Below are 19,263 nucleotides of genomic sequence, written 5' to 3' on the forward strand. Positions count from 1 at the left end.
GATGTGCAAATAGAGTTGAAATCTTTACTTTTTCCTTAACATGCACCTTTTATTTCTTTGCTCATTAAAATTTTCAATGTCCGTTATCTCCATCAATTTATATGTATATCTCAGAAATGCCAGGCAGAACTCTCCTCTCCATGCCCCAGGCTGTCAGGAAAGCTAACTTTGACTGAGCCCTCTCCGTGTTGCTTAGTATTATGCTAAATGCACTACAGGATCGTCTCAAAGATGAACACTATTGTTTACTTAATTTTATAGACAAGGAAATAGAAAGAGTCAAGACAAGTCATACAGTTAGCAAGTTGTAAAGCTAGGATTCAACCCGGACTGTTTCCAAAGCCAGGGATATATACACATATGGTATCCAGTGCCTCCAGAGGAGGACAGAGTGGCTATATCATCACATCTTCCCCAGAGAAATGCTGCAGGCTGCTGGTGATGAAAAACTCCCAACAGTCACAGACAACTCTGCCTCACAATGTGTTTTCATTATTTTTTCTATTTTTTTAAATGAGGTTTCACTGTGTTGCGCAGGCTGGGCTCAAGCTCCTGGGCTCAAGAAATCTTCCTGCCTCAGCTTCCTGAGTGGCTGGGACTACAGGCGTGCACCACCTCAACAGGCCCTGTTTTCATTATTAAAGTTGGTAAGCTTTAACTACCAATGTCATCACCCCATTTTCTTCTTTCCTGCTCAAACAACATTCCCCCTACCTCAAGAACCCAGAAAAGAAAAGAAAAAAAAGTTTTCTATAAGTAATACATTAAAAACTGTCCCTTGGAATTTCAACCCAGGCCTCCAGAATGCCACAAACAAATACACAAAACCTTTATTCCCATTTCTTCAATTTCTTACTCAGACTTGAAAAATAAGTTATCTGAGAAAAGCGATTCCTCAGCTCTCAATGTAACGTACACCAGGTTTAGAGAAAGCATGGCGGTGACTGGTGGGTACCTTTCAAGACAGAAGGAAAAGTCAAAGGGTAAATGGCTTATTTCTCAGGCAGAGTCAAAAGGTCCCTACCTGCAGAACCACCTCATGACCCTACCTGGTGCCCTCTACCTCCACCTGCATCCTTAACCCCTTCCTTGCCTCCCAAGGCTTCTCTTAAAGTTGAACAAGGAAACTAAACATGACTGGAAACTGGTGACAGCATAAACCAACCTGGCCACATTTGAAAGCATATTTTCCCTGCTGATTAGAAGGCCTCACCAAGATGCAGAACCACTTTTCATCTGAGATGAAGGACTTCTACTTGTAAACAGCCTTTCTCTGTCTCTCATTCCCTTGCTCTCTTTCTCTCTCTCTCTCTCCGCCCCCCCACCCCTGCCCTTTCACTCTTTCGCTTTTATTTTCTGATAAGTAACCTTCTTGAGAGTACTTCTATCTGCTAGTGGATACTCAGAGATAATACTATTCAATTCAAATCCTGATTCCCAGAATAAGATTGTACAGTGAATCCAATTAAAGTATGTTTTCTCCCTATCTCATTTTAAAATAAATATTTAGTAATAAAATTAGGCCATGGCCAAGTGCGGAGGCTCACACCTATAATCCCAGCACTCTGGGAGGCCAAGAGGGGAAGATCACTTGAACCCAGGAGTTTGAGACCAGCCTGGGCAACATGACGAGACCCTGTCTCTATTTAAAAAAAAAAAATTAGGCCAGGTGCAGTGGTTCACATCTGTAGTCCCAGCACTTTTGGAGGCCGATGTGGGCAGATTGCTTGAGCCCAGGAGTTCAAGACCAGCCTGGGCAACATAACGAGGCCCCTTCTCTATAAAAAAATACAAAAATTAGCCAGGCATGGTGGCGTGCACCTGTAGTCCCAGTTCCTGGGGAGGCTGAGGTGGGAGGATCAGCTGAGCCTGGGGAGGCTGAGGTGGCATTTAGCCAGGACTGCTCCACTGCACTGCAGCCTGGGCACAGAGTCAGATGAAAGAAAAGAAAGAAAAGAAGGAAGGAAGGAAGGGAGGAAGGGAATGGGGAGGGGAGGGAAAGGAAAAGGAGGGAAGGGAAGGAAGGAGGGGAAGGGAAAGAAGGGAAGGAAGGAAAAGAAGGAAAGGAAAAAAAGATAGGAAAGAAAGAGAGAAAGAAAGGGAGAAAAGGAGAAAGAGAGAGAGAAAGAAAGAGGAAGGAAAGAAAGAAAAAGAAAGAGAGAAAGAGAGAGAAAGCAAGAAAGCAAGCAAGAAAGATTAATGTGTTAATTTTGTTAAAAAAAAAAAAAAAAAGTCAACCAGTCAGATGAAAGGTAAAAGCAGCTATTCCTCTCTGCTGCAATGCCCAAGAACAGCCAATGGCTGTAGTTAGGTGTCCTCACCTCCCAGGCATTTTTGTGCTAATACAAAAACATACTCAGAAAGAGTTTAGTTCATTCATTCTAAAATTAGGATATCACATATACAATTATATAATGTGCCCCTTGCAGCCAGCATTTTTCGTAGACGCTTCTCCATTTCAGTCCACAGATAGCAGCCTTAGTTCTCAGCAGCTGCACAGCTCCTGTTCCTTTTCAGAGTGCCAGTAAAACTGTAATGAATTATTTTCTTTTCCTGATAGAACTCTTCCATGGGCACATACCGTTTGCTTCACTGAATCCATAGTTTTAGACTATTTAGCCATATATGTATATTTTGACAAAACAGTGTTCTACAGAAAATGTGGGTAATATGTTCCAGGAGCGTTTCTCATCTGTATTGGGCTGAATCTCCTCTGTGCCTCTAGATAGTAACAAACCTCACATAGCTCCTCAGAAAGACTTTCTCTGACCAAACTCTAAATCAGCAAACTAAGTCACCACTATACCCTTATCAGCTTCACTTTTTATCACAGTACCTGACATATCCTAACATTATATTATTTACTTGTTTGCTTGTTGATTTGTAATCTCCCCAACTTCAGTGTAAGCTCATTAGACTCTGCTGTTTTGTTTACTGTGATATTCCAGTGCCTAGAAAAATGCATAGTAAAATACAAGTGTTGAAAAATATTTACTGGATGAATACCTGTATAACCCTAACACAATGGCTATTAAAATGCATCCCTTCCTGAAATTCTGGGTTTCCAATTTGAACATATATATGGTATATGAGTGTGTGTGTGTGTGTGTGTGCACGTACACACAGGTGCACAGCTCTCATCGGAAGCAAAAAGAAAAAAAAAGACAACTTGAAAACTACAGTTCATTGGAACTACAAGTGTAGCTCCAAGAACCAGTTCATTAGTCCGGATTCTACTTCAGATGTATAAAACTGGTAGAGTTGGATTAGTCTCAAGGAAATGTTCTAGCAGAAAATCAAAGAGTATTGAATAACCATTCAGTAATGCCGCCTCCACTGAAGGTCTTTCCACTCTTGCTCATATCAAACAAGGGCACTATTTGACTTTTGTTCCTAATGTTATATCAGTTCTTCCCCAAGCATTATTAAAATTCCCTCTCTAATCTGTCAGTTTACTTATATTGTCAGATCATAAAAACAATCAACAGATATTGAACAAGAATATGATAAGCTCATCACTAGGCTGAGTTCAATCATGTGCTATTTTTCTTCATATATACATTGTTATATTGGGTACTGTACCTAGTGGTAAATGCAAAAATGTTTAGTGCAAGCTTACCGGTCATTCCGAAAGATCTTTGGTAGATACCTTCTGGGGAACCACATGGCCAAAGCACACATCAGAACCCAAAGGATTGCAAGTTCATCAAGCATCTGACCCAGGAAACTAAGGGTTGCATGGAAGTAGACGGATCCAATTCCTAGAATCAATTACAACCAATAAAAAAAGGTCACCACAGAAGAGACACAAATTCAATACACTGCTTAAGGATAGTCCTTTCACCAATAGTTATCACAGTCACCAGATCACTCTCTCCCTCTGAAAAAAGAAACTGAAGAAAGAAACTCACACCACCCAGGCATGCACGCCTCAAGTCTAGAAAGAGGATTTCAACTAGGGCTCAAATATCAGCACATCAGAACTTTAACAACTCCACAGTTAAACACATTCTGTCTTCATCCACTGAGCCTTTCTGGGAAGAGGCAGTAAATAAAATTCAACAGTCCCTCACTGTTAAGAATTCCCAGCCTGCCTGTGGGAGGAAATGGAAATGACACAAGCATTTCACAAAACAATGAGGGATCAAACATCTACATTTTCTTCTTTAACTTTAGTCCATTAGAAACCAGTCTCCCCAGAGATCAATTGTTTCATAAGACTTTCTTCAGACGTTCCGAAAATTGCACTGGCATAGCCCCAATAGCTACTACACAAATGAAGTCTCAAATGCACGCAAGTGATAGTAATGCCAAGCTTGTTATCAAGCCTGCATTCAAGAGTCCTTTTGCCATCAAGTAAGTGGGAAAAAAAGTATGCTAAGACCTCAGAGTGACTTTAGTTTACTAAACATTATGTTCAAAGGGGACAGGAAGTGTGTGGGATTCCTTCTACCCTCCCAACACCCTGTTAAGTCCGTGTTCCCAAACGACTCCACTTACCCACTACAACTAAAAGAGTCCAGATTAAGTAGATGCCGCTGTTGAAGCATGTTGCATACTGACGAAACAAGCACATGCAGATGGGCGGTAAAATGAAAAATAAGACATTGCTGATCTGCAGAAAAAAAATGTAAAACAGAAAGATGAGAATTAAGTAAAAAAGGCAAAAAATAAAGTGGCCTCTTCCAAGTATGTCCTTGCAAACTGGGATAAACGTGGTCATATATCTTGTTTAAGCTCTTGCACATTTTTTCTTTCTTTTTTCTTTGAGATGGAGTCTCACTCTGTCACCCAGGCTGGAAGGCTGAAGTGCAGCGGCACAATCTCAGCTCACTGCAACCTCTACCTCCCGAGTTCAAGCAATTCTCCTGCCTCAGCCTCCCGAGTAGCTAGGACTACAGGCACCCACCACCATGCCTGGCTAATTTTTGTATTTTTAGTAAGACAAGGTTTCACCATATTGGCCAGGCTGGTCTTGAACTCCTGACCTCAGGTGATCTGCCTGCCTCAGCCTCCCAACGTGCTGGGATTGCAGGTATGAGCCACCACACCCAGCCTCTTACACTTTTTTTGACTATAGATACACAATCAGGAGAACTTAAAACTTTTAAAATGACCATTTAAGGGGCTCCCCGCTGCTTCTTTGATCATAGGAGTAACTATAAAAGCACTGCAGTCTATGAAAGCTGCCCAAGCTCCTCTTGATTCAATGAACCAGTAATTCTCATTGCAATGTTAATTATGAATCATTCTAATTTACTTGCACTTACTTTTTTTTCACAATCTTTTTTTAAGAGACTTGGTCTAGCTATGCTGTCCAGGCTGGGCTGAAGTGATCCTCCCACCACAGCCTCCCAAGTAGCTGGGACTAGGCACATGCCACCATGCCTGGCTGCATTTTTTTTTTATTTTTTTATTTTTTTATTTTTGAGACAGAGTTTGTTTCTTATAGCCCAGGCTGGAGTTCTCTGGTGCGATCTCAGCTCACTGCAACCTCCGCCTCCCGGGTTCAAGCAATTATTCTGCCTCAGCCTCCCGAGTAGCTGGGATTACAGGCACTCACCACCACACCCAGCTAATTTTTGTATTTTTAGTAGAGACGGGGTTTCACCATGTTGGCCAGGCTGGTCTCAAACTCCTGACCTCAGGTGATCCACTTGCTTCAGGCCTCCCAAAGCGCTGGGATTATAGGCGTGAGCCACTGTGCCCACTCGCATTTGTGTTTTTAAAGATAAAGTCTGCATTAAATAAGGTAAAAAAAAAAAAGTTTAATGACGGCATCAAAAAGAGTAGACATTGTCCAGCTCCCAATAATCCTCCCCAGCCAGGCTAGACTTTTCCCCTGGGCCTACACAAAGTGAGGACTCTTTCTAGTTTCCCCCTTAGTCGCCCTTTGTCAGCTTTCTCATTCTAACCAAAACTTATTTTTAAGTAAAGATTATATTTGAAAGTTTCTTCCCAGCTTTAAAATGGTATCATTTTATCTTGCAGACTTTGGTATGGATTTAAGCCTCTCTGTTATGTCTCCATGGGCATTCAACTTTTTAAAAATTTTAATAATCTATCTTATTTAATGCAGTGTACTCAAAATATTGTCATTTGAACATGTAATCACTATTAAATATCATTAATGAGATAGTTTCCTTTTTTTTTTTTCCTTAGAGACAGGGTATTACTCTGTCAACCAGGCTAGAGTGCAGTGGCGGGATCAGCTCGCTGCAGCCTCCAACTTCCAGGCTTAAGGGAGCCTCCTGTCTCAGCCTCTTGAATAGCCAGGATTACAGGCATGTACCACCATGCCTGACTTTATTTATTATTATTACCTTTTTTTTTGGTAGAGATGGGGGTCTCACTATGTTGCCCAAGCTGATCTCACACTCTTGGCCTCAAGCAATTCTCCTGCCTCAGCCTCCCAAAATGCTGGGATTATAGGCATGAGTCACCACGCCCAGTTTAGTTTATCACTGAGCCCAGCCTAGTTTACATTATTTTGTTCACATGAAAGCCTTGAAGATCAGTGTAAATTTCACAAGCCTCAGTTTGGGCTAGACACATTTCCTGTGCTCAACAGTCAGCTACATGTGGCCAGTGACTGTCATATTGGAACCTCCTCCCTAATTTTTTTTTTTTTGAGACGGAGTCTCGCTCTGTTGCCCAGGCTGGAGTGCAGTGGCACATCTCAGCTCACTGCAAGCTCTGCCTCCCAGGTTCACACCATTCTCCTGCCTCAGCCTTCCAAGTAGCTGGGACTACAGGTGCCTGCCACCACACCCAGCTAATTTTTTTTGTATTTTTAGTAGAGACGGGGTTTCACCATGTTAGCCAGGATGGTCTCGATCTCCCGACCTCGTGATCCGCCCGCCTCGGCCTCCCAAAGCGCTGGGATTACAGGCATGAGCCACCACGTCCGGCCCTCATCCCTAATTTTTGTAACTTACTTTTTGTTTGGTTGATTTTGGGGTTTTTTGTTTCACAGACTCATAGCCTTTTTTTTTTTTTCCTGAACTTTAAAAAATTGAGGTGAAATTCACATACCATAAAGCTAACCATTTTAAAGTGTACAATTCAGTGGCATTTAGTACCTTCATAATGGGCAACCATCACCTCTATCTAGTTCCAAAATGTTTTCATCACCCCAAAAAGAAACACTATTCACATTAAGCAGTCACTCCTCATTTCTCCCTCTCTCAGCCCCTGACAACCACCAATCTGCCTTTTGTCTCTATGATTTTACCTGTTCTAAATATTTCACATAACATAAGTGGAATCATACAATATATGACCTTTTGTATCTAGCTTATTTTTTCACTTAGCATAATGTTTTTAAGGTTCATCCATATTACAGCATGTACCAGTACCTTATTCTTCTTTATGGCTGAATAACATTCCATTTAAAGGATATACTACATTTAGTCTATCTATTCATACATTAATGGTTGCTGGGTACTATGGTTTGAATGTGTCACCCCCACACACAAAATTCACATGTTAAAACTTAATCATCAATATGACAGTATCATTATTTGCCACATAATGACATTTCAGTCAACGATGAGCCACATATATGACAGTGGACCCATATTATAATGGAGCTTTTATGCCACATTTTTCCAGGTTTAGATAGGCTTAAATACACAAATATTTACTGTTGTGTTACAGTTGCCTACAGTGTCCAGTACAGTAACATGTTGTACAGGTTTACAGCACATGAGCAATAGGCCATACCACATAGCCTGGGTGTGTACAAAGCTATACCATCTAGGTTTGTGTAAATATGGTCTATAATATTATAGAATGACAAAATCTCCTGACAATACATTTCTCAGAACGTATCCCCATCACACAACTGTACTAAGAGGTGAGGCCTTTGGAGGTGTTAAATTGGATTAGTGCTCTTCTAACAGAGGTCTGATGGAGGTATTCACCCTTCCTACCATATGAGAGTGTAGCATATACTCCGTCTTTGAAGCAGGGAGCCCTTGCCAGACCCCCAACCTGCTGGCACCTTGATCTTGGACCTTCCAGCCTCTAGAACTGTAAGAAATGAATTTTTGTTATTATAAATTACCCAGTCTAAGATGTTTTGTTATAGCAGCATGAACGGACTAAGGCACTGGCTGGTGTACTAATTCCATTTTAACTTTTTAAGGAACAACCAAACATTTTCCCACAGCAGCATTTTTATATTCCCATCAGCAATATACAGTGTTCCAATTTCTCACATCCTTGCCAACACTTGCTATATTCTTTTGTTTTTAAATTAAGGCCGTTTTAGAAGATATGAAGTGGTAGGAACATTCAGCTTTTAAGTCTCATCTCTAATTGTGGAGTGAGGGGCTCCTTGTACAGGACTGAGCACACAAAGGAACTATGTCGAATGTGAAGATGACAGCTAAGTCTACATGAGTAACACCCATCGGGGTGGGGTGAGAGGGGTCCTGGACTAAACCCAAACAAAAACCACATTCAGAAATAGGTGGATAGGGTAGATGAACTTCTGCAAAGACAAGGGCACAGAACTTTCAGAAGAAAAGAGTGGTTACTCATGTTGGACAATACAGAATGGTCACTTAGAGGACGTCTCAAAGAACCATGATGGTGGGCACCTGAACTGAACTGAAGAGAGCAGGGCCAAAAAGTTTTCCCAGGCCTACGAAACCACAATGGTACACAACTAAATAGAATGCTTCAGCAAACCCCAGAGCTTGAGGCATAGGGCAAGTAAGGGCTGGCAACTTCAGGGGCCAATGCCTGCCTCTGCCACCATCTGGGGAGGAGAGGGGGTAGGCACAACACTTTTTAGAAAGGGGAGAAAGACGGGTGGGAGAGAAATGCAAGTTAAAGCAGGAGAACAAGATCCTTGGTCAGAGGCAGAATGGGAGCAGAGCTGTTGCCTTTGGTTAAAATCCAGGTCTGGGCCGGGCGCGGTGGCTCAAGCCTGTAATCCCAGCACTTTGGGAGGCCGAGACGGGTAGATCACGAGGTCAGGAGATCGAGACCATCCTGGCTAACACGGTGAAACCCCGTCTCTACTAAAAAATACAAAAAACTAGCCGGGCGAGGTGGCGGGCGCCTGTAGTCCCAGCTACTCAAGAGGCTGAGGCTGGAGAATGGCGTAAACCCGGGAGGCGGAGCTTGCAGTGAGCCGAGATCCGGCCACTGCACTCCAGCCTGGGCGACAGAGCCAGACTCTGTCTCAAAAAAAAAAAAAAAAAAAAAAAAATCCAGGTCTGAAATACCTAAGTGGGGCTGTATCATTATGGAGAAAGGCGTACCTTTTTCTAGTTGGCTCACTTTGTTTTTGCTTTTTGTTTTGTTTTGAGACGGAGTCTTACTCTGTCACTAGTCCAGGCTGGAGTGCGATGGCGCGATCTCGGCTCACTGTAAGGTCCGCCTCCCGGCTTCACGATTCTCCTGCCTCAGCCTCCAGAGTAGCTGGGATTACAGGTGCCCGCCACACCTGGCTAATTTTTGTATTTTTAGTAGAGATGGAGTTTCACCACGTTGGCAAGGCTGGTCTTCAACTCCTGACCTCAAGTGATCCACCCACCTCAGCCTTTAAAAGTGCCAGGATTAGAGGTGTGAGCCCCCAATGCTCGGCCTTTAGTTGGCTCACTTTGTTGCGGATCTTTCTCTCTTTCCCACATAGAAGTGCTATGTGCAACTAGTGACCTTGGGTAAGAATATGAACAAGTTGTCTGAGACGTCCCAAGTGGTATACAGTCTCCAGTCTGAGAAATGTGGCCAATTTTTCTTAGATTAATGAAAAGAAAAAAAGAAAAAGAAATGAATGTAGTCGATTTTCATTTACCAAGAAGCAGGTACGGAGGAATCAGGACAAAGGTCTAAGTACTATACTGTATAAGCAGTAGGTTTTGTTCTGTTGTTTTGTTTTGTTTTTGAGATGAGTTTCGCTCTTTTTGCCCAGGCTGGAGTGCAATGGTGCAATCTCGGCTCACTGCAACCTCCACCTCCTGGGTTCAAGCAATTCTCCTGCCTCAGCCTCCCAAGTAGCTGGGATTACAGGCATAAGCCAACATGCCCAGCTAATTTTTTCTGTTTTTTTAGTAGAGATGGGGTTTCACTATGTTGGTCAGGCTGGTCTAGAACTGCTGACCTCAGGTGATCCACCCTCCTCGGCCTCCCAAAGTGCTGGGATTACAGGCATGAGCCACCGCGCCCGGCCAGCAGTAGGCTTTTGTTCATCGTTATGATCAAAGTCCTTAACTTTTTCTTTTTTTTTTAAATTACACTTTAAGTTCTGGGATATACGTGCAGAACGTGCAGGTTTGTTACATAGCTATACATGTGCCATGGTGGTTTGTTGCACCCATCAACCCATCATCTACATTAGGTATTTCTCCTAATGCTATCCCTCTCCTAGCCCCCCACCCCTTGAAAGGCCCCCGTGTATGATGTTCCCCTCCCTGTGTCCATGTGTTCTCATTGTTCAACTCCCACTTATGAGTGAGAACATACGGTGTTTGGTTTTCTGTTCCTGTGTTAGTTTGCTGAGAATAATGGTTTCCAGTTTCATCCATGTCCCTGCAAAGGACATGAGCTCATCCTTTTTTATGGCTGCATAGTATTCCACGGTGTATATGTGCCACATTTTCTTTATCCAGTCTATCACTGATGGGCATTTGGGTTGATTCCAAGTCTTCGCTATTGTGAATAGTGCTGCAATAAACATATGTGTGCATGTGTCTTTATAGTAGAATGATTTATAATCCTTTGGATATATGCCCTCTAATGGGATTGCTGGGTCAAATAGTATTTCTAGTTCTAGATCCTTGAGGAATCACCACACTGTCTTCCACAATGGTTGAACTGATTTACACTCCCACCAACAGTGTAAAAGTATTCCTATTTCTCCACATCCTCTCTAGCATCTGTTGTTTCCTTACTTTTTAATGATTGCCATTCTAACTGGCGTGAGATGGTATCTCATTGTGGTTTTGATTTGCATTTCTCTAATGACCAGTGATGATGAACTTTTTTTCATATGCTTGTTGGCCACATAAACGTCTTCTTTTGAGAAGTGTCTGTTCATATCCTTTGCCCACTTTTTGATGGGGTTGTTTTTTTTTTTCTTGTAAATTTGTTTAAGTTCCTTGTAGATTCTGGATATTAGCCCTTTGTCAGATGGATAGATTGCAAAAATTTTCTCCTACTCTGTAGGTTGCCTGTTCACCCTGATGATAGTTTATTTTGCTGTGCAGGAAGTCTTTAGTTTAATTAGATCTCATTTGTCAATTTTGGCTTTTGTTGCCATTGCTTTTGGTGTTTTAGTCATGAAGTCTTTGCCCATGCCTATGTCCTGAATGGTATTGCCTAGGTTTTCTTCTAGGGTTTTTACGGTTTTAGGTCTTACATTTAAGTCTTTAATTCATCTTGAGTTAATTTTTGTATAAGGTGTAAGGAAGTTTCAGTTTTCTGCATATGGCTAGCCAGTTTTCCCAACACCATTTATTAAACAGGAAATCCTTTCCCCGTTGCTTGTTTTTGTCAGGTTTGTCAAAGATTAGATGGTTGTAGATGTGTGGCGTTATTTCTGAGGCCTCTGTTCTGTTCTATTGGTCTATATATCTATTTTGATACCAGTACCATGTTGTTTTGGTTACTGTAGCCTTGTAGTATGAAGTCAGGTAGCTTTTGCTTAGGATTGTCTAGGCTATGCAGGCTTTTTGGTTCCATATGAAATTTCAAGTAGTTTCTTCTAATTCTGTGAAGAAAGGTAATGGTAGCTTGATGGGGATAGCATTGAATCTATAACTTGGTTTGGGCAGTATGGCCATTTTCATGATATTGATTCTTCCTATCCATGAGCATGGAATATTCTTCCATTTGTTTGTGTCCTCTCATTTCCTTGAGCAGTGGTTTGTAGTTCTCCTTGAAGAGGTCCTTCACATCCCTTGTCAGTTGTATTCCTAGGTATTTTATTCTCTTTGTAGCAATTGTGAATGGGAGCTCACTTGTGATTTGGCTGTTTGTCTGTTATTGGTATATAGGAATGCTTGTGATTTCTGCACATTGATTTTGTATCCTGAGACTTTGCTGAAGTTGCTTATCAGCTTAAGGAGATTTTGGGCTGAGACGATGGGATTTTCTAAATATACAATCATGTCATCTGCAAACAGAGACAACTTGACCTAACTTTCAATGGAATCATTTTAAGAATCAAAGATCCGTAAGAGGGTCTTTTAAAAAAAGGATCATTTTAAGAAGGATCTTAAAAACCATCCCTTAGGCTGGGCATGGGTGGCTCACACCTGTAATCCCAGCATTTTGGGAGGCTGAAGCAGGTGGATCTCCTGAAATCAGGAGTTTGAGACCAGCCTGGCCAACATGGCAAAACCCTGTCTCTACTAAAAATACAAAAAAAAAAAAAAAATTAGCTGGGCATGGTGGCGGGTACCTGTAATCCCAGTTACTCAGGAGGCTAAGGCAGGAGAATCGCTTGAACCTGGGAGGTGGACGTCACAGTAAGCCGAGATCACGCCATTGCACTCCAGCCTGGGTGACAAGAGTCTCAAAAAAATAAAATATAATAAAATAAAAAATAAAAATAAATAAAAACCATCCCTTGTTTTACAAAGGGATATAGCTGAGGGCCCTGAAAGGCTCCAGGGCTGGATGAAGTCAGAGAGCCAATCTGCACAGAGCCGGCTCCTTCCACTGCCCCCAGGTGATTTTCAACCCCAACCCATCCAACCACATTCTGACCTTCTTGGCTTAACTCCTCCACTAGCATCTAAAAATTGTGAATCACATCACCCACTGTGCATCACACACTGTGCACATATGACCAGTTTCTTGGCTTTGATGTAAACATGGCTTCCCTCTTGTTAAACCAGAAATAAAAGGAAGAAAAGGAGATGAATGGGGAGAAGGAGGAGATGAAGGGGGATCAAGGGAGTGAAGAAAGAGGAGAAGAAAAATGGATTTGTTATACCATAGGTAACTTAAAACCTGATATTTCTCCCTTCGTATACATGAATGTGTTCTTGTAAAAAAGGAATAAAGTTTCCTTTCTAGCCTCTTCCCTGGAGATAACCACTGTCCTCATTTTCTTCACATTTACATGAATAGGTACATACATGTCACATATTGTAACATTCCCATTGTGCAGCTTCCTTTTCTCCTTCAACAATACGCCCTGCAAACCTTTTCATCCTAGATAATAAAGCTCTACCTCACTTGCTGTAAGTGAGGCAGATGGCAGCAGTTTAGCCATTTTCCAGTGGAAGGAGCACCAATTTACAGTCCCACTTATAATGTCAAGAAATATAATGCATTGTGATTTTTACCCCAGAAGATCTTTAGTGCCTCAAGTCCTCTCAATCTACCTTGCTTCTGCTAAGTGCAACTATCTACTCCCAAGCTGTCCCGTAATGGCTTTCTTGGGTTATATTTCCACTAGCAATGGACACACTAATCACTTTAAAATGTATTTATATATTATTTGCAAAGGCATGAAGTCATTTATCACACCTACAGCAAAATTATGATACGTCAAACATTTTCTTTTTTTAATTTTTAATTTTTATTTATTTATTTATTTATTTTTTGAGATGGAGTCTCACTCTGTCGCCCAGGCTGGAGTACAGTAGCGAAATCTTGGCTAACTGCAACCTCTGTCTCCCAGGTTCAAGCAATTCTCCTGATTCAGCCTCCCCCAAGTAGCTGGGACTACAGGCGAGTGCCATCATGCCCATCTAATTTTTTGTATTTTTAGTAGCGAACCAGGTTTCACCATGTTGGCCAAGCTGGTCTTGAACTCCTGACCTCAAGTGATCAACCCACCTCGGCTTCCCAAAGTGCTGGGATGAAAGGCATAAGCCACCACACCTGGCCCAAACAGTTTCTTTAAATGTGCATATTAGAAGCACCATTTAGAAGCACTATGTTGCCATATGCTTCAAATAATACTGAAATTACACTATTGCTTCTGCCTAGTCCATCTACCAAGGCTGGCTGGCCCCCACTGTACCTTTTAAAGACATCAATATATGGAAAGGAGAAAAACAAATTAGTGGAAGACTTTCTCCAAGACAAAAAGATGAACACCAAAAGAAATACAAAAAAGCAAATCAGTCATGGTTTAAAAACGGGCTCATGGCTCCATCTCTACTGAGATGTATCCCTCAAAATTGTATTGGTCACTGAAATTGTAGAACAGTTCACTCAAGGGGTATATTTTAAAGCCTATTGTTAGATTATAGCATGCATAGCATGCTCACAGCTCACTGCAGCCTTGAGCTCAGCCTCCTGAGTAGCTGGGACCACAGGCATGTGCCATCATGTCCAGCTAATTTTCACATTTTTTGTAGAGACAGGGTAGGGTTTTGCCATGTGGCTCAGGCTGGTCAAGTGATCTGCCAGCCTCAGCCTGAGCTCAAGTGATCTGCCAGCCTCAGCCTACCAAAGAACTAGGATTAGAGGTGTGAGCTACTGCGCCTAGTCCACGATTTTTAAAATGTATTATTTCCTTAGAAAGTTCTTCATTCTATGAATTTCCACATAACATTTGCAAATGTTATGTGGAAAAATAACAAATAAAAAAAATAACAACAACAACAAAAAATAACAAATAACAAAATAATCTCATGAACATACTGCAGTCTCATCCTGATGCATCTGAATGTGCACTTTCCAGAGAGAGGGTAAATAAAGACAAAACAACAGGCTGCACATATTCTGGACAACAGGTTCATAAACGGCTGAGGACTTTTACCCTGGCTGATTGGATTGCCTGTCCGTCTTTATTGTGTGCTGATTCCTACCTACCCATTCCATTGTTTTACTTCTGTTCCTGGGACGACCAACTGTCGTGGTTTGCCTGGGACTGAGGGGGCTTCCCAAGGCATGGGACGTTCAGTTTTAAAATCAGAAAAGTCTCAGGCAAAAACCCAGGATGGGTTTGGTCACTCTATTCAGTAGCCTTGTTGCAAAAACCACCACTCTATCCTCACAGTACATCAATCCCATGCACACTACTAATAACACCCTCAGCGGCTTGTACACACCTCTATCATAGCCCTCACCACCCAGATGACTATTTACAGAGCTGGTCTCTGTAATAAGCACACAGTTGTTGCCCAGTAAATGCTCAGACTGATAGATCGACCAATAGATTCAGCCTAAAGAGAGTGGGATGTAGGACTTGGCATAAAATGAGAGGTCTATTTATCTTGATGACTGGGGACAGAGCAGAAAGTGACAGATCATGAACTGATTTTATGCATGTATTTTGCTTCAAGATTATTTTCAGCCATCAGTTGACTTCCTTCTGTCCTCAAGTCCCTGCTGAGCAACAGAGTCCCCAAAGGCCAAGCTCAGTGGGTAAAAGGCAGACCCAGCTTTTCTCCAAAGTGGCTAGGTCTATGTGACTGGGGCCTTAAATCTTTTTTCTTTTTTTTTCTTAAGATGGAATCTTGCTCTCTCACCCAGACTGGAGTGCAGTGGCCTGATCTCGGCTCACTGCAACCTCCACCTCCCAGGTTCAAGCAATTCTCCTGCCTCAGCCTCCCGAGTAGCTGGGACTATAGGTACGTACCACACTTGACTAGTTTTTTGTATTTTTGGTAGAGATGGGGTTTTGCCATGTTGGCCAGGCTGGCCTCAAACTCCTGACCTCAAGTGATCCTCCCACCTCAGCCTCCCAAAGAGCTGGGATTACAGGCGTGAGCCACCATACCCAGCCAGGGGGTCTTAAATCTTAAAACATAAAAAGGAACTCAATTCAATAAAATTTGTATTTAGAAGAAATAGTACAAAATGTGCACAAATAAAAGGCTGTGAAAGGAAATTACATGTTCATGGAAGAGATATTAGGCTTGGCTGAAGCAAAGGATGATAACATTTGAGGCAATAGAGATTTGCATAGGCCAAAGCAAAATGTTTTGTATGCCCAAACATTGTCAGTGGAAATCAGTGCACTCTCTTTAGTGTGCCATTTCACACTAATTATCAGCATTTAAAGCGAATATCCTCCTTGACACAGCAATCCCCATCTAAGATTAGTACTTGCAAAAGTACATCCAGATGCATGAATGAGGATATTCACTGAATCACTGTTCAAAAACCAAAATGAAAACAATAAAACAGAAACTATATGAAATGTCCATCAATAAGGATTGATTAGATAAATAAATTATGATCAATCCATTAAAGGGAGTACTGTATAACCATTATAAACAGGAAGAGAGCACTATATGAGCTGATATGGAAATATCTCCAAGACATATTAAGTGAAAAACACAAGGTACATAAGAGTTTACACAGTACGCTCTCAAATGGGTTGGAAAAAAACTTCAAGTATTCGTGATTTTGCTATACATGCTTTTGTTGTTGTTGTTGTTGGGTTTTTTGTTTGTTTGTTTGTTTTGAGACAGAGTCTTGCTCTGTCACCCAGGCTGGAGTGTGCAGTGGTGCGATCTCAGCTCACTGCAGCCTCCACCTCCCAGGTTCAAGCAATTCTTCTGCCTCAGCCTTCTGAGTAGCTGGGATTACAGTCACGTACCACCACAACCAGCTAATTTGTTTGTATTTTTAGTAGAGATGAGGTTGCACCATGTTGGCCAGGTTGGTCTCAAACTCCTGACCTCAAATGATCTGCCTGCCTTGGCCTCCCAAAGTGCTGAGATTACAGGCGTGGGTCACTGCCCCCGGCCTTATACCTGTGTATTTTATATGCACACACAGATACATGTGCTTTTTACATGCCTAGAAAATATCTAGAAAGATACAGAAGGTTATTTTTCAGGCTACAACTTACATACTCTAAATTTTTTACCATGATCATATTACTTTTACAATAAACAGTAATTTTAAAAACTACTTTAAATAAACTTCTTTCCTATCAAAAACTATGAGTTTTATCCTAGAGCTAAAATGGTCCCAAGACAGGAGTTTTAAGTTATGCAATGACTAAATAATAAATATCTATTCTATGCCAAATAGATAAATCTAAGTTAGTTACAGTGGCACTTATAGCTTCAAGATAACTCTCTTGGTAGAGTCAAATGGATCAAGTTCTGAGTTCAGCTGTGCTAAGCTTTTGACGACAGCAAGTTACATAAACTCTCTAGGCCCCAATTTCCACCTTTAACAAATGGATATAATAAATAGCACCCATTGTCTAGGGTGAGTATAGAGTACCCAGCAGAGCTTCAACACATAGCAAATAAGTAATGGTAGATAGTAGTATCTGAAGGTGTAGTAGTGATGTGCTACCCCTAAGACCCATTAAGAAGGTTCTAGATCCCTCTCCCAGTCTTCTCCTGATTTAACATTGTCAATTCCTCCAACTTTTTCTCAAAACTGGTAATGATTATTAGTTTCCTATAAACTGGGTAATTAGACCTGTTGCCTTATTATGAGGATTTAAGAGGATATTTATCACCACATAACAGTTCACTGTCTTTCTCAACACAGGAGTAAGATAAGCATGGGAATGTCCTGTGATAAGCATCAAAATATAAGTAGTACGTAAGAACACAGGGGAAGAAGGCCAGGCATGGTGACTCACGCCTGTAATCCCAGCACTTTGGGAGGATTGCTTGAACCTGGGAGGCGTTGCAGTGAGCCAAGATTGCACCACGGCACTCAAGTCTGGAACAGAGCAAGACTGTCTCAAAAAAAATTTTTTTTAAATAGGAACAGAGGGGAAGAAACATTTTTTGCTAAATTCTTTGGACCTACACTCAACAAAGCTAGGCAATGACCTTATTATCTGACACCTTACGCTCTCTGCCAAGGCGATTTTTGTGGTTTATGAGTATTCCAAGGAATAAAGTTTGTCAGATGGGCCAGCTGGGCTAATCAGCCAGACACTGCAGTTGAGGATCAACCGTTCATTTCTGAAAACGACTTTAGCACTCACTACGTAGAGTAATAGCTCCAATGGGACTAGATTAAAAGTGAAGACAAACTTTCCCTTTCATCCAGCCCTACGACTTTCAAGACAGACTCAGAGAAGCAATACACTAGCTTTTTTGGCCAAAATAACCAAGCTTGACCCTCCCTCTCTGTAGACCCCAGACGCCACATATAATAACCTTGCTAAGTGTGTGAGAACCTGTCATCAAGCTGTCTTTTCTTCTTGAACTCTGGTGAAATCCTTACTCTTTCACTATATTCGTTATTTACAAAAGGACAACTTGTGTTACCACTGGTGTTTCTCCTTATTGAAAGTACCCAGAACTACTCCAGCCCATCCTCTGTGTGCAGCTATTTACCCCTGACAGCATGCTCTGAGAGGTTATGCAATAGATAAGTCATGGCCACTTCCACTCACTGTCTTTCATAGTCGCTGTAGAAAGCAGAGGGCCAGGTTTTCTTTGAGACCCTGTTGCCCAGGCTAGAGTGGAGTGGCGCAATCTCGGTTCACTGCAGCCTTCAACTCCCAGCCTCAGGTGATCCTCCCACCTCAGATTCCCAAGTAACTGGGACAACAGGTGCGTGCCACATGTCCAGCTAATTTTTGTATTTTTTTGTAGAGATGAGGTTTCGCCATGTTGCCCAGGTTGGTCTCGAACTCCTGGATTCAAGCGATCCACCCAAGTGCCTTGGCCTCCCAAAGTGCTAGGAATACAGGCATGAGCCACAATGCCCAGCCTTAGGTTTTCTTAAGGAAGTAACCTAATCATAAAAAAAAAAAAGCAGGAGTGTTTGTATGGAAGCCAGCATGGATTTCAGCACTGAGGGAAGAGAGAGGCCAGACTTCTGGATTGTGGCCCCAGCCATGCCAGAAATGTGAGCATGACAGCTCCCTCCACAACAGCCCAGTTTTCTCATCAGATGAATAAAAGGGCAGGGACTAGATCATCTGAGATTCCTGCAGGCAGTAAACACCTGACTCCTGCCAAAGACATTCTCTCTAGCAAATCCAGAAGGAAAAGTCCTAAACAACAACCTCAAATTCACAGTGACCCAAACCAGGAGTTCCTGTTTTCCTTGTTTGGGCGGTGAAAAGATAAGCCACAGAAATGACCACGCAAAGTCTCACATTCTGTACCAGGATTCTAAGCCATGGAAATACACAAATAAGAGGCATTTCCTCTCCCAGCTGCAACCCTTCCCTACCACAAGAACTAAAAACACCCAGGATTCTGTAATGGGGAAGTTTCTGCTCACCCTTATCTAGGGACCTAGACAAGTCCAAAACCCGCACATTATCACTCCCAAACTTTCCTTTCACCCCTCAGACTTCAGAACTGGAGAAAGCACAGTCCTGGGGGAGTTGAATTAGCGGCTTGC

The 19,263-nt window shown here is 42.0% G+C and overlaps 1 protein-coding gene across 3 annotated transcripts in view; it reads right to left on the bottom strand.

Moving 5' to 3' along the window:
* Window positions 1–19,263, bottom strand: part of ACER2 (alkaline ceramidase 2) — a 46,152-nt gene that overhangs the window by 23,062 nt on the left and 3,827 nt on the right. For all 3 annotated transcript variants that reach the window (XM_028835133.2, XM_028835132.2, XM_015117626.3), the window contains exons 2-3: window positions 4,501–4,615; window positions 3,620–3,761 (exon numbers count right to left, since the gene is read on the bottom strand). In XM_028835133.2, coding sequence (XP_028690966.1) covers window positions 3,620–3,761; window positions 4,501–4,576 — 218 coding nt within the window. In that variant the 5' untranslated portion in view covers window positions 4,577–4,615. The remainder of the gene's footprint in view (window positions 1–3,619; window positions 3,762–4,500; window positions 4,616–19,263) is intronic.

The sequence above is a fragment of the Macaca mulatta genome, chromosome 15, assembly GCF_049350105.2.
Source record: "Macaca mulatta isolate MMU2019108-1 chromosome 15, T2T-MMU8v2.0, whole genome shotgun sequence".
Lineage (NCBI taxonomy): Eukaryota > Metazoa > Chordata > Mammalia > Primates > Cercopithecidae > Macaca > Macaca mulatta.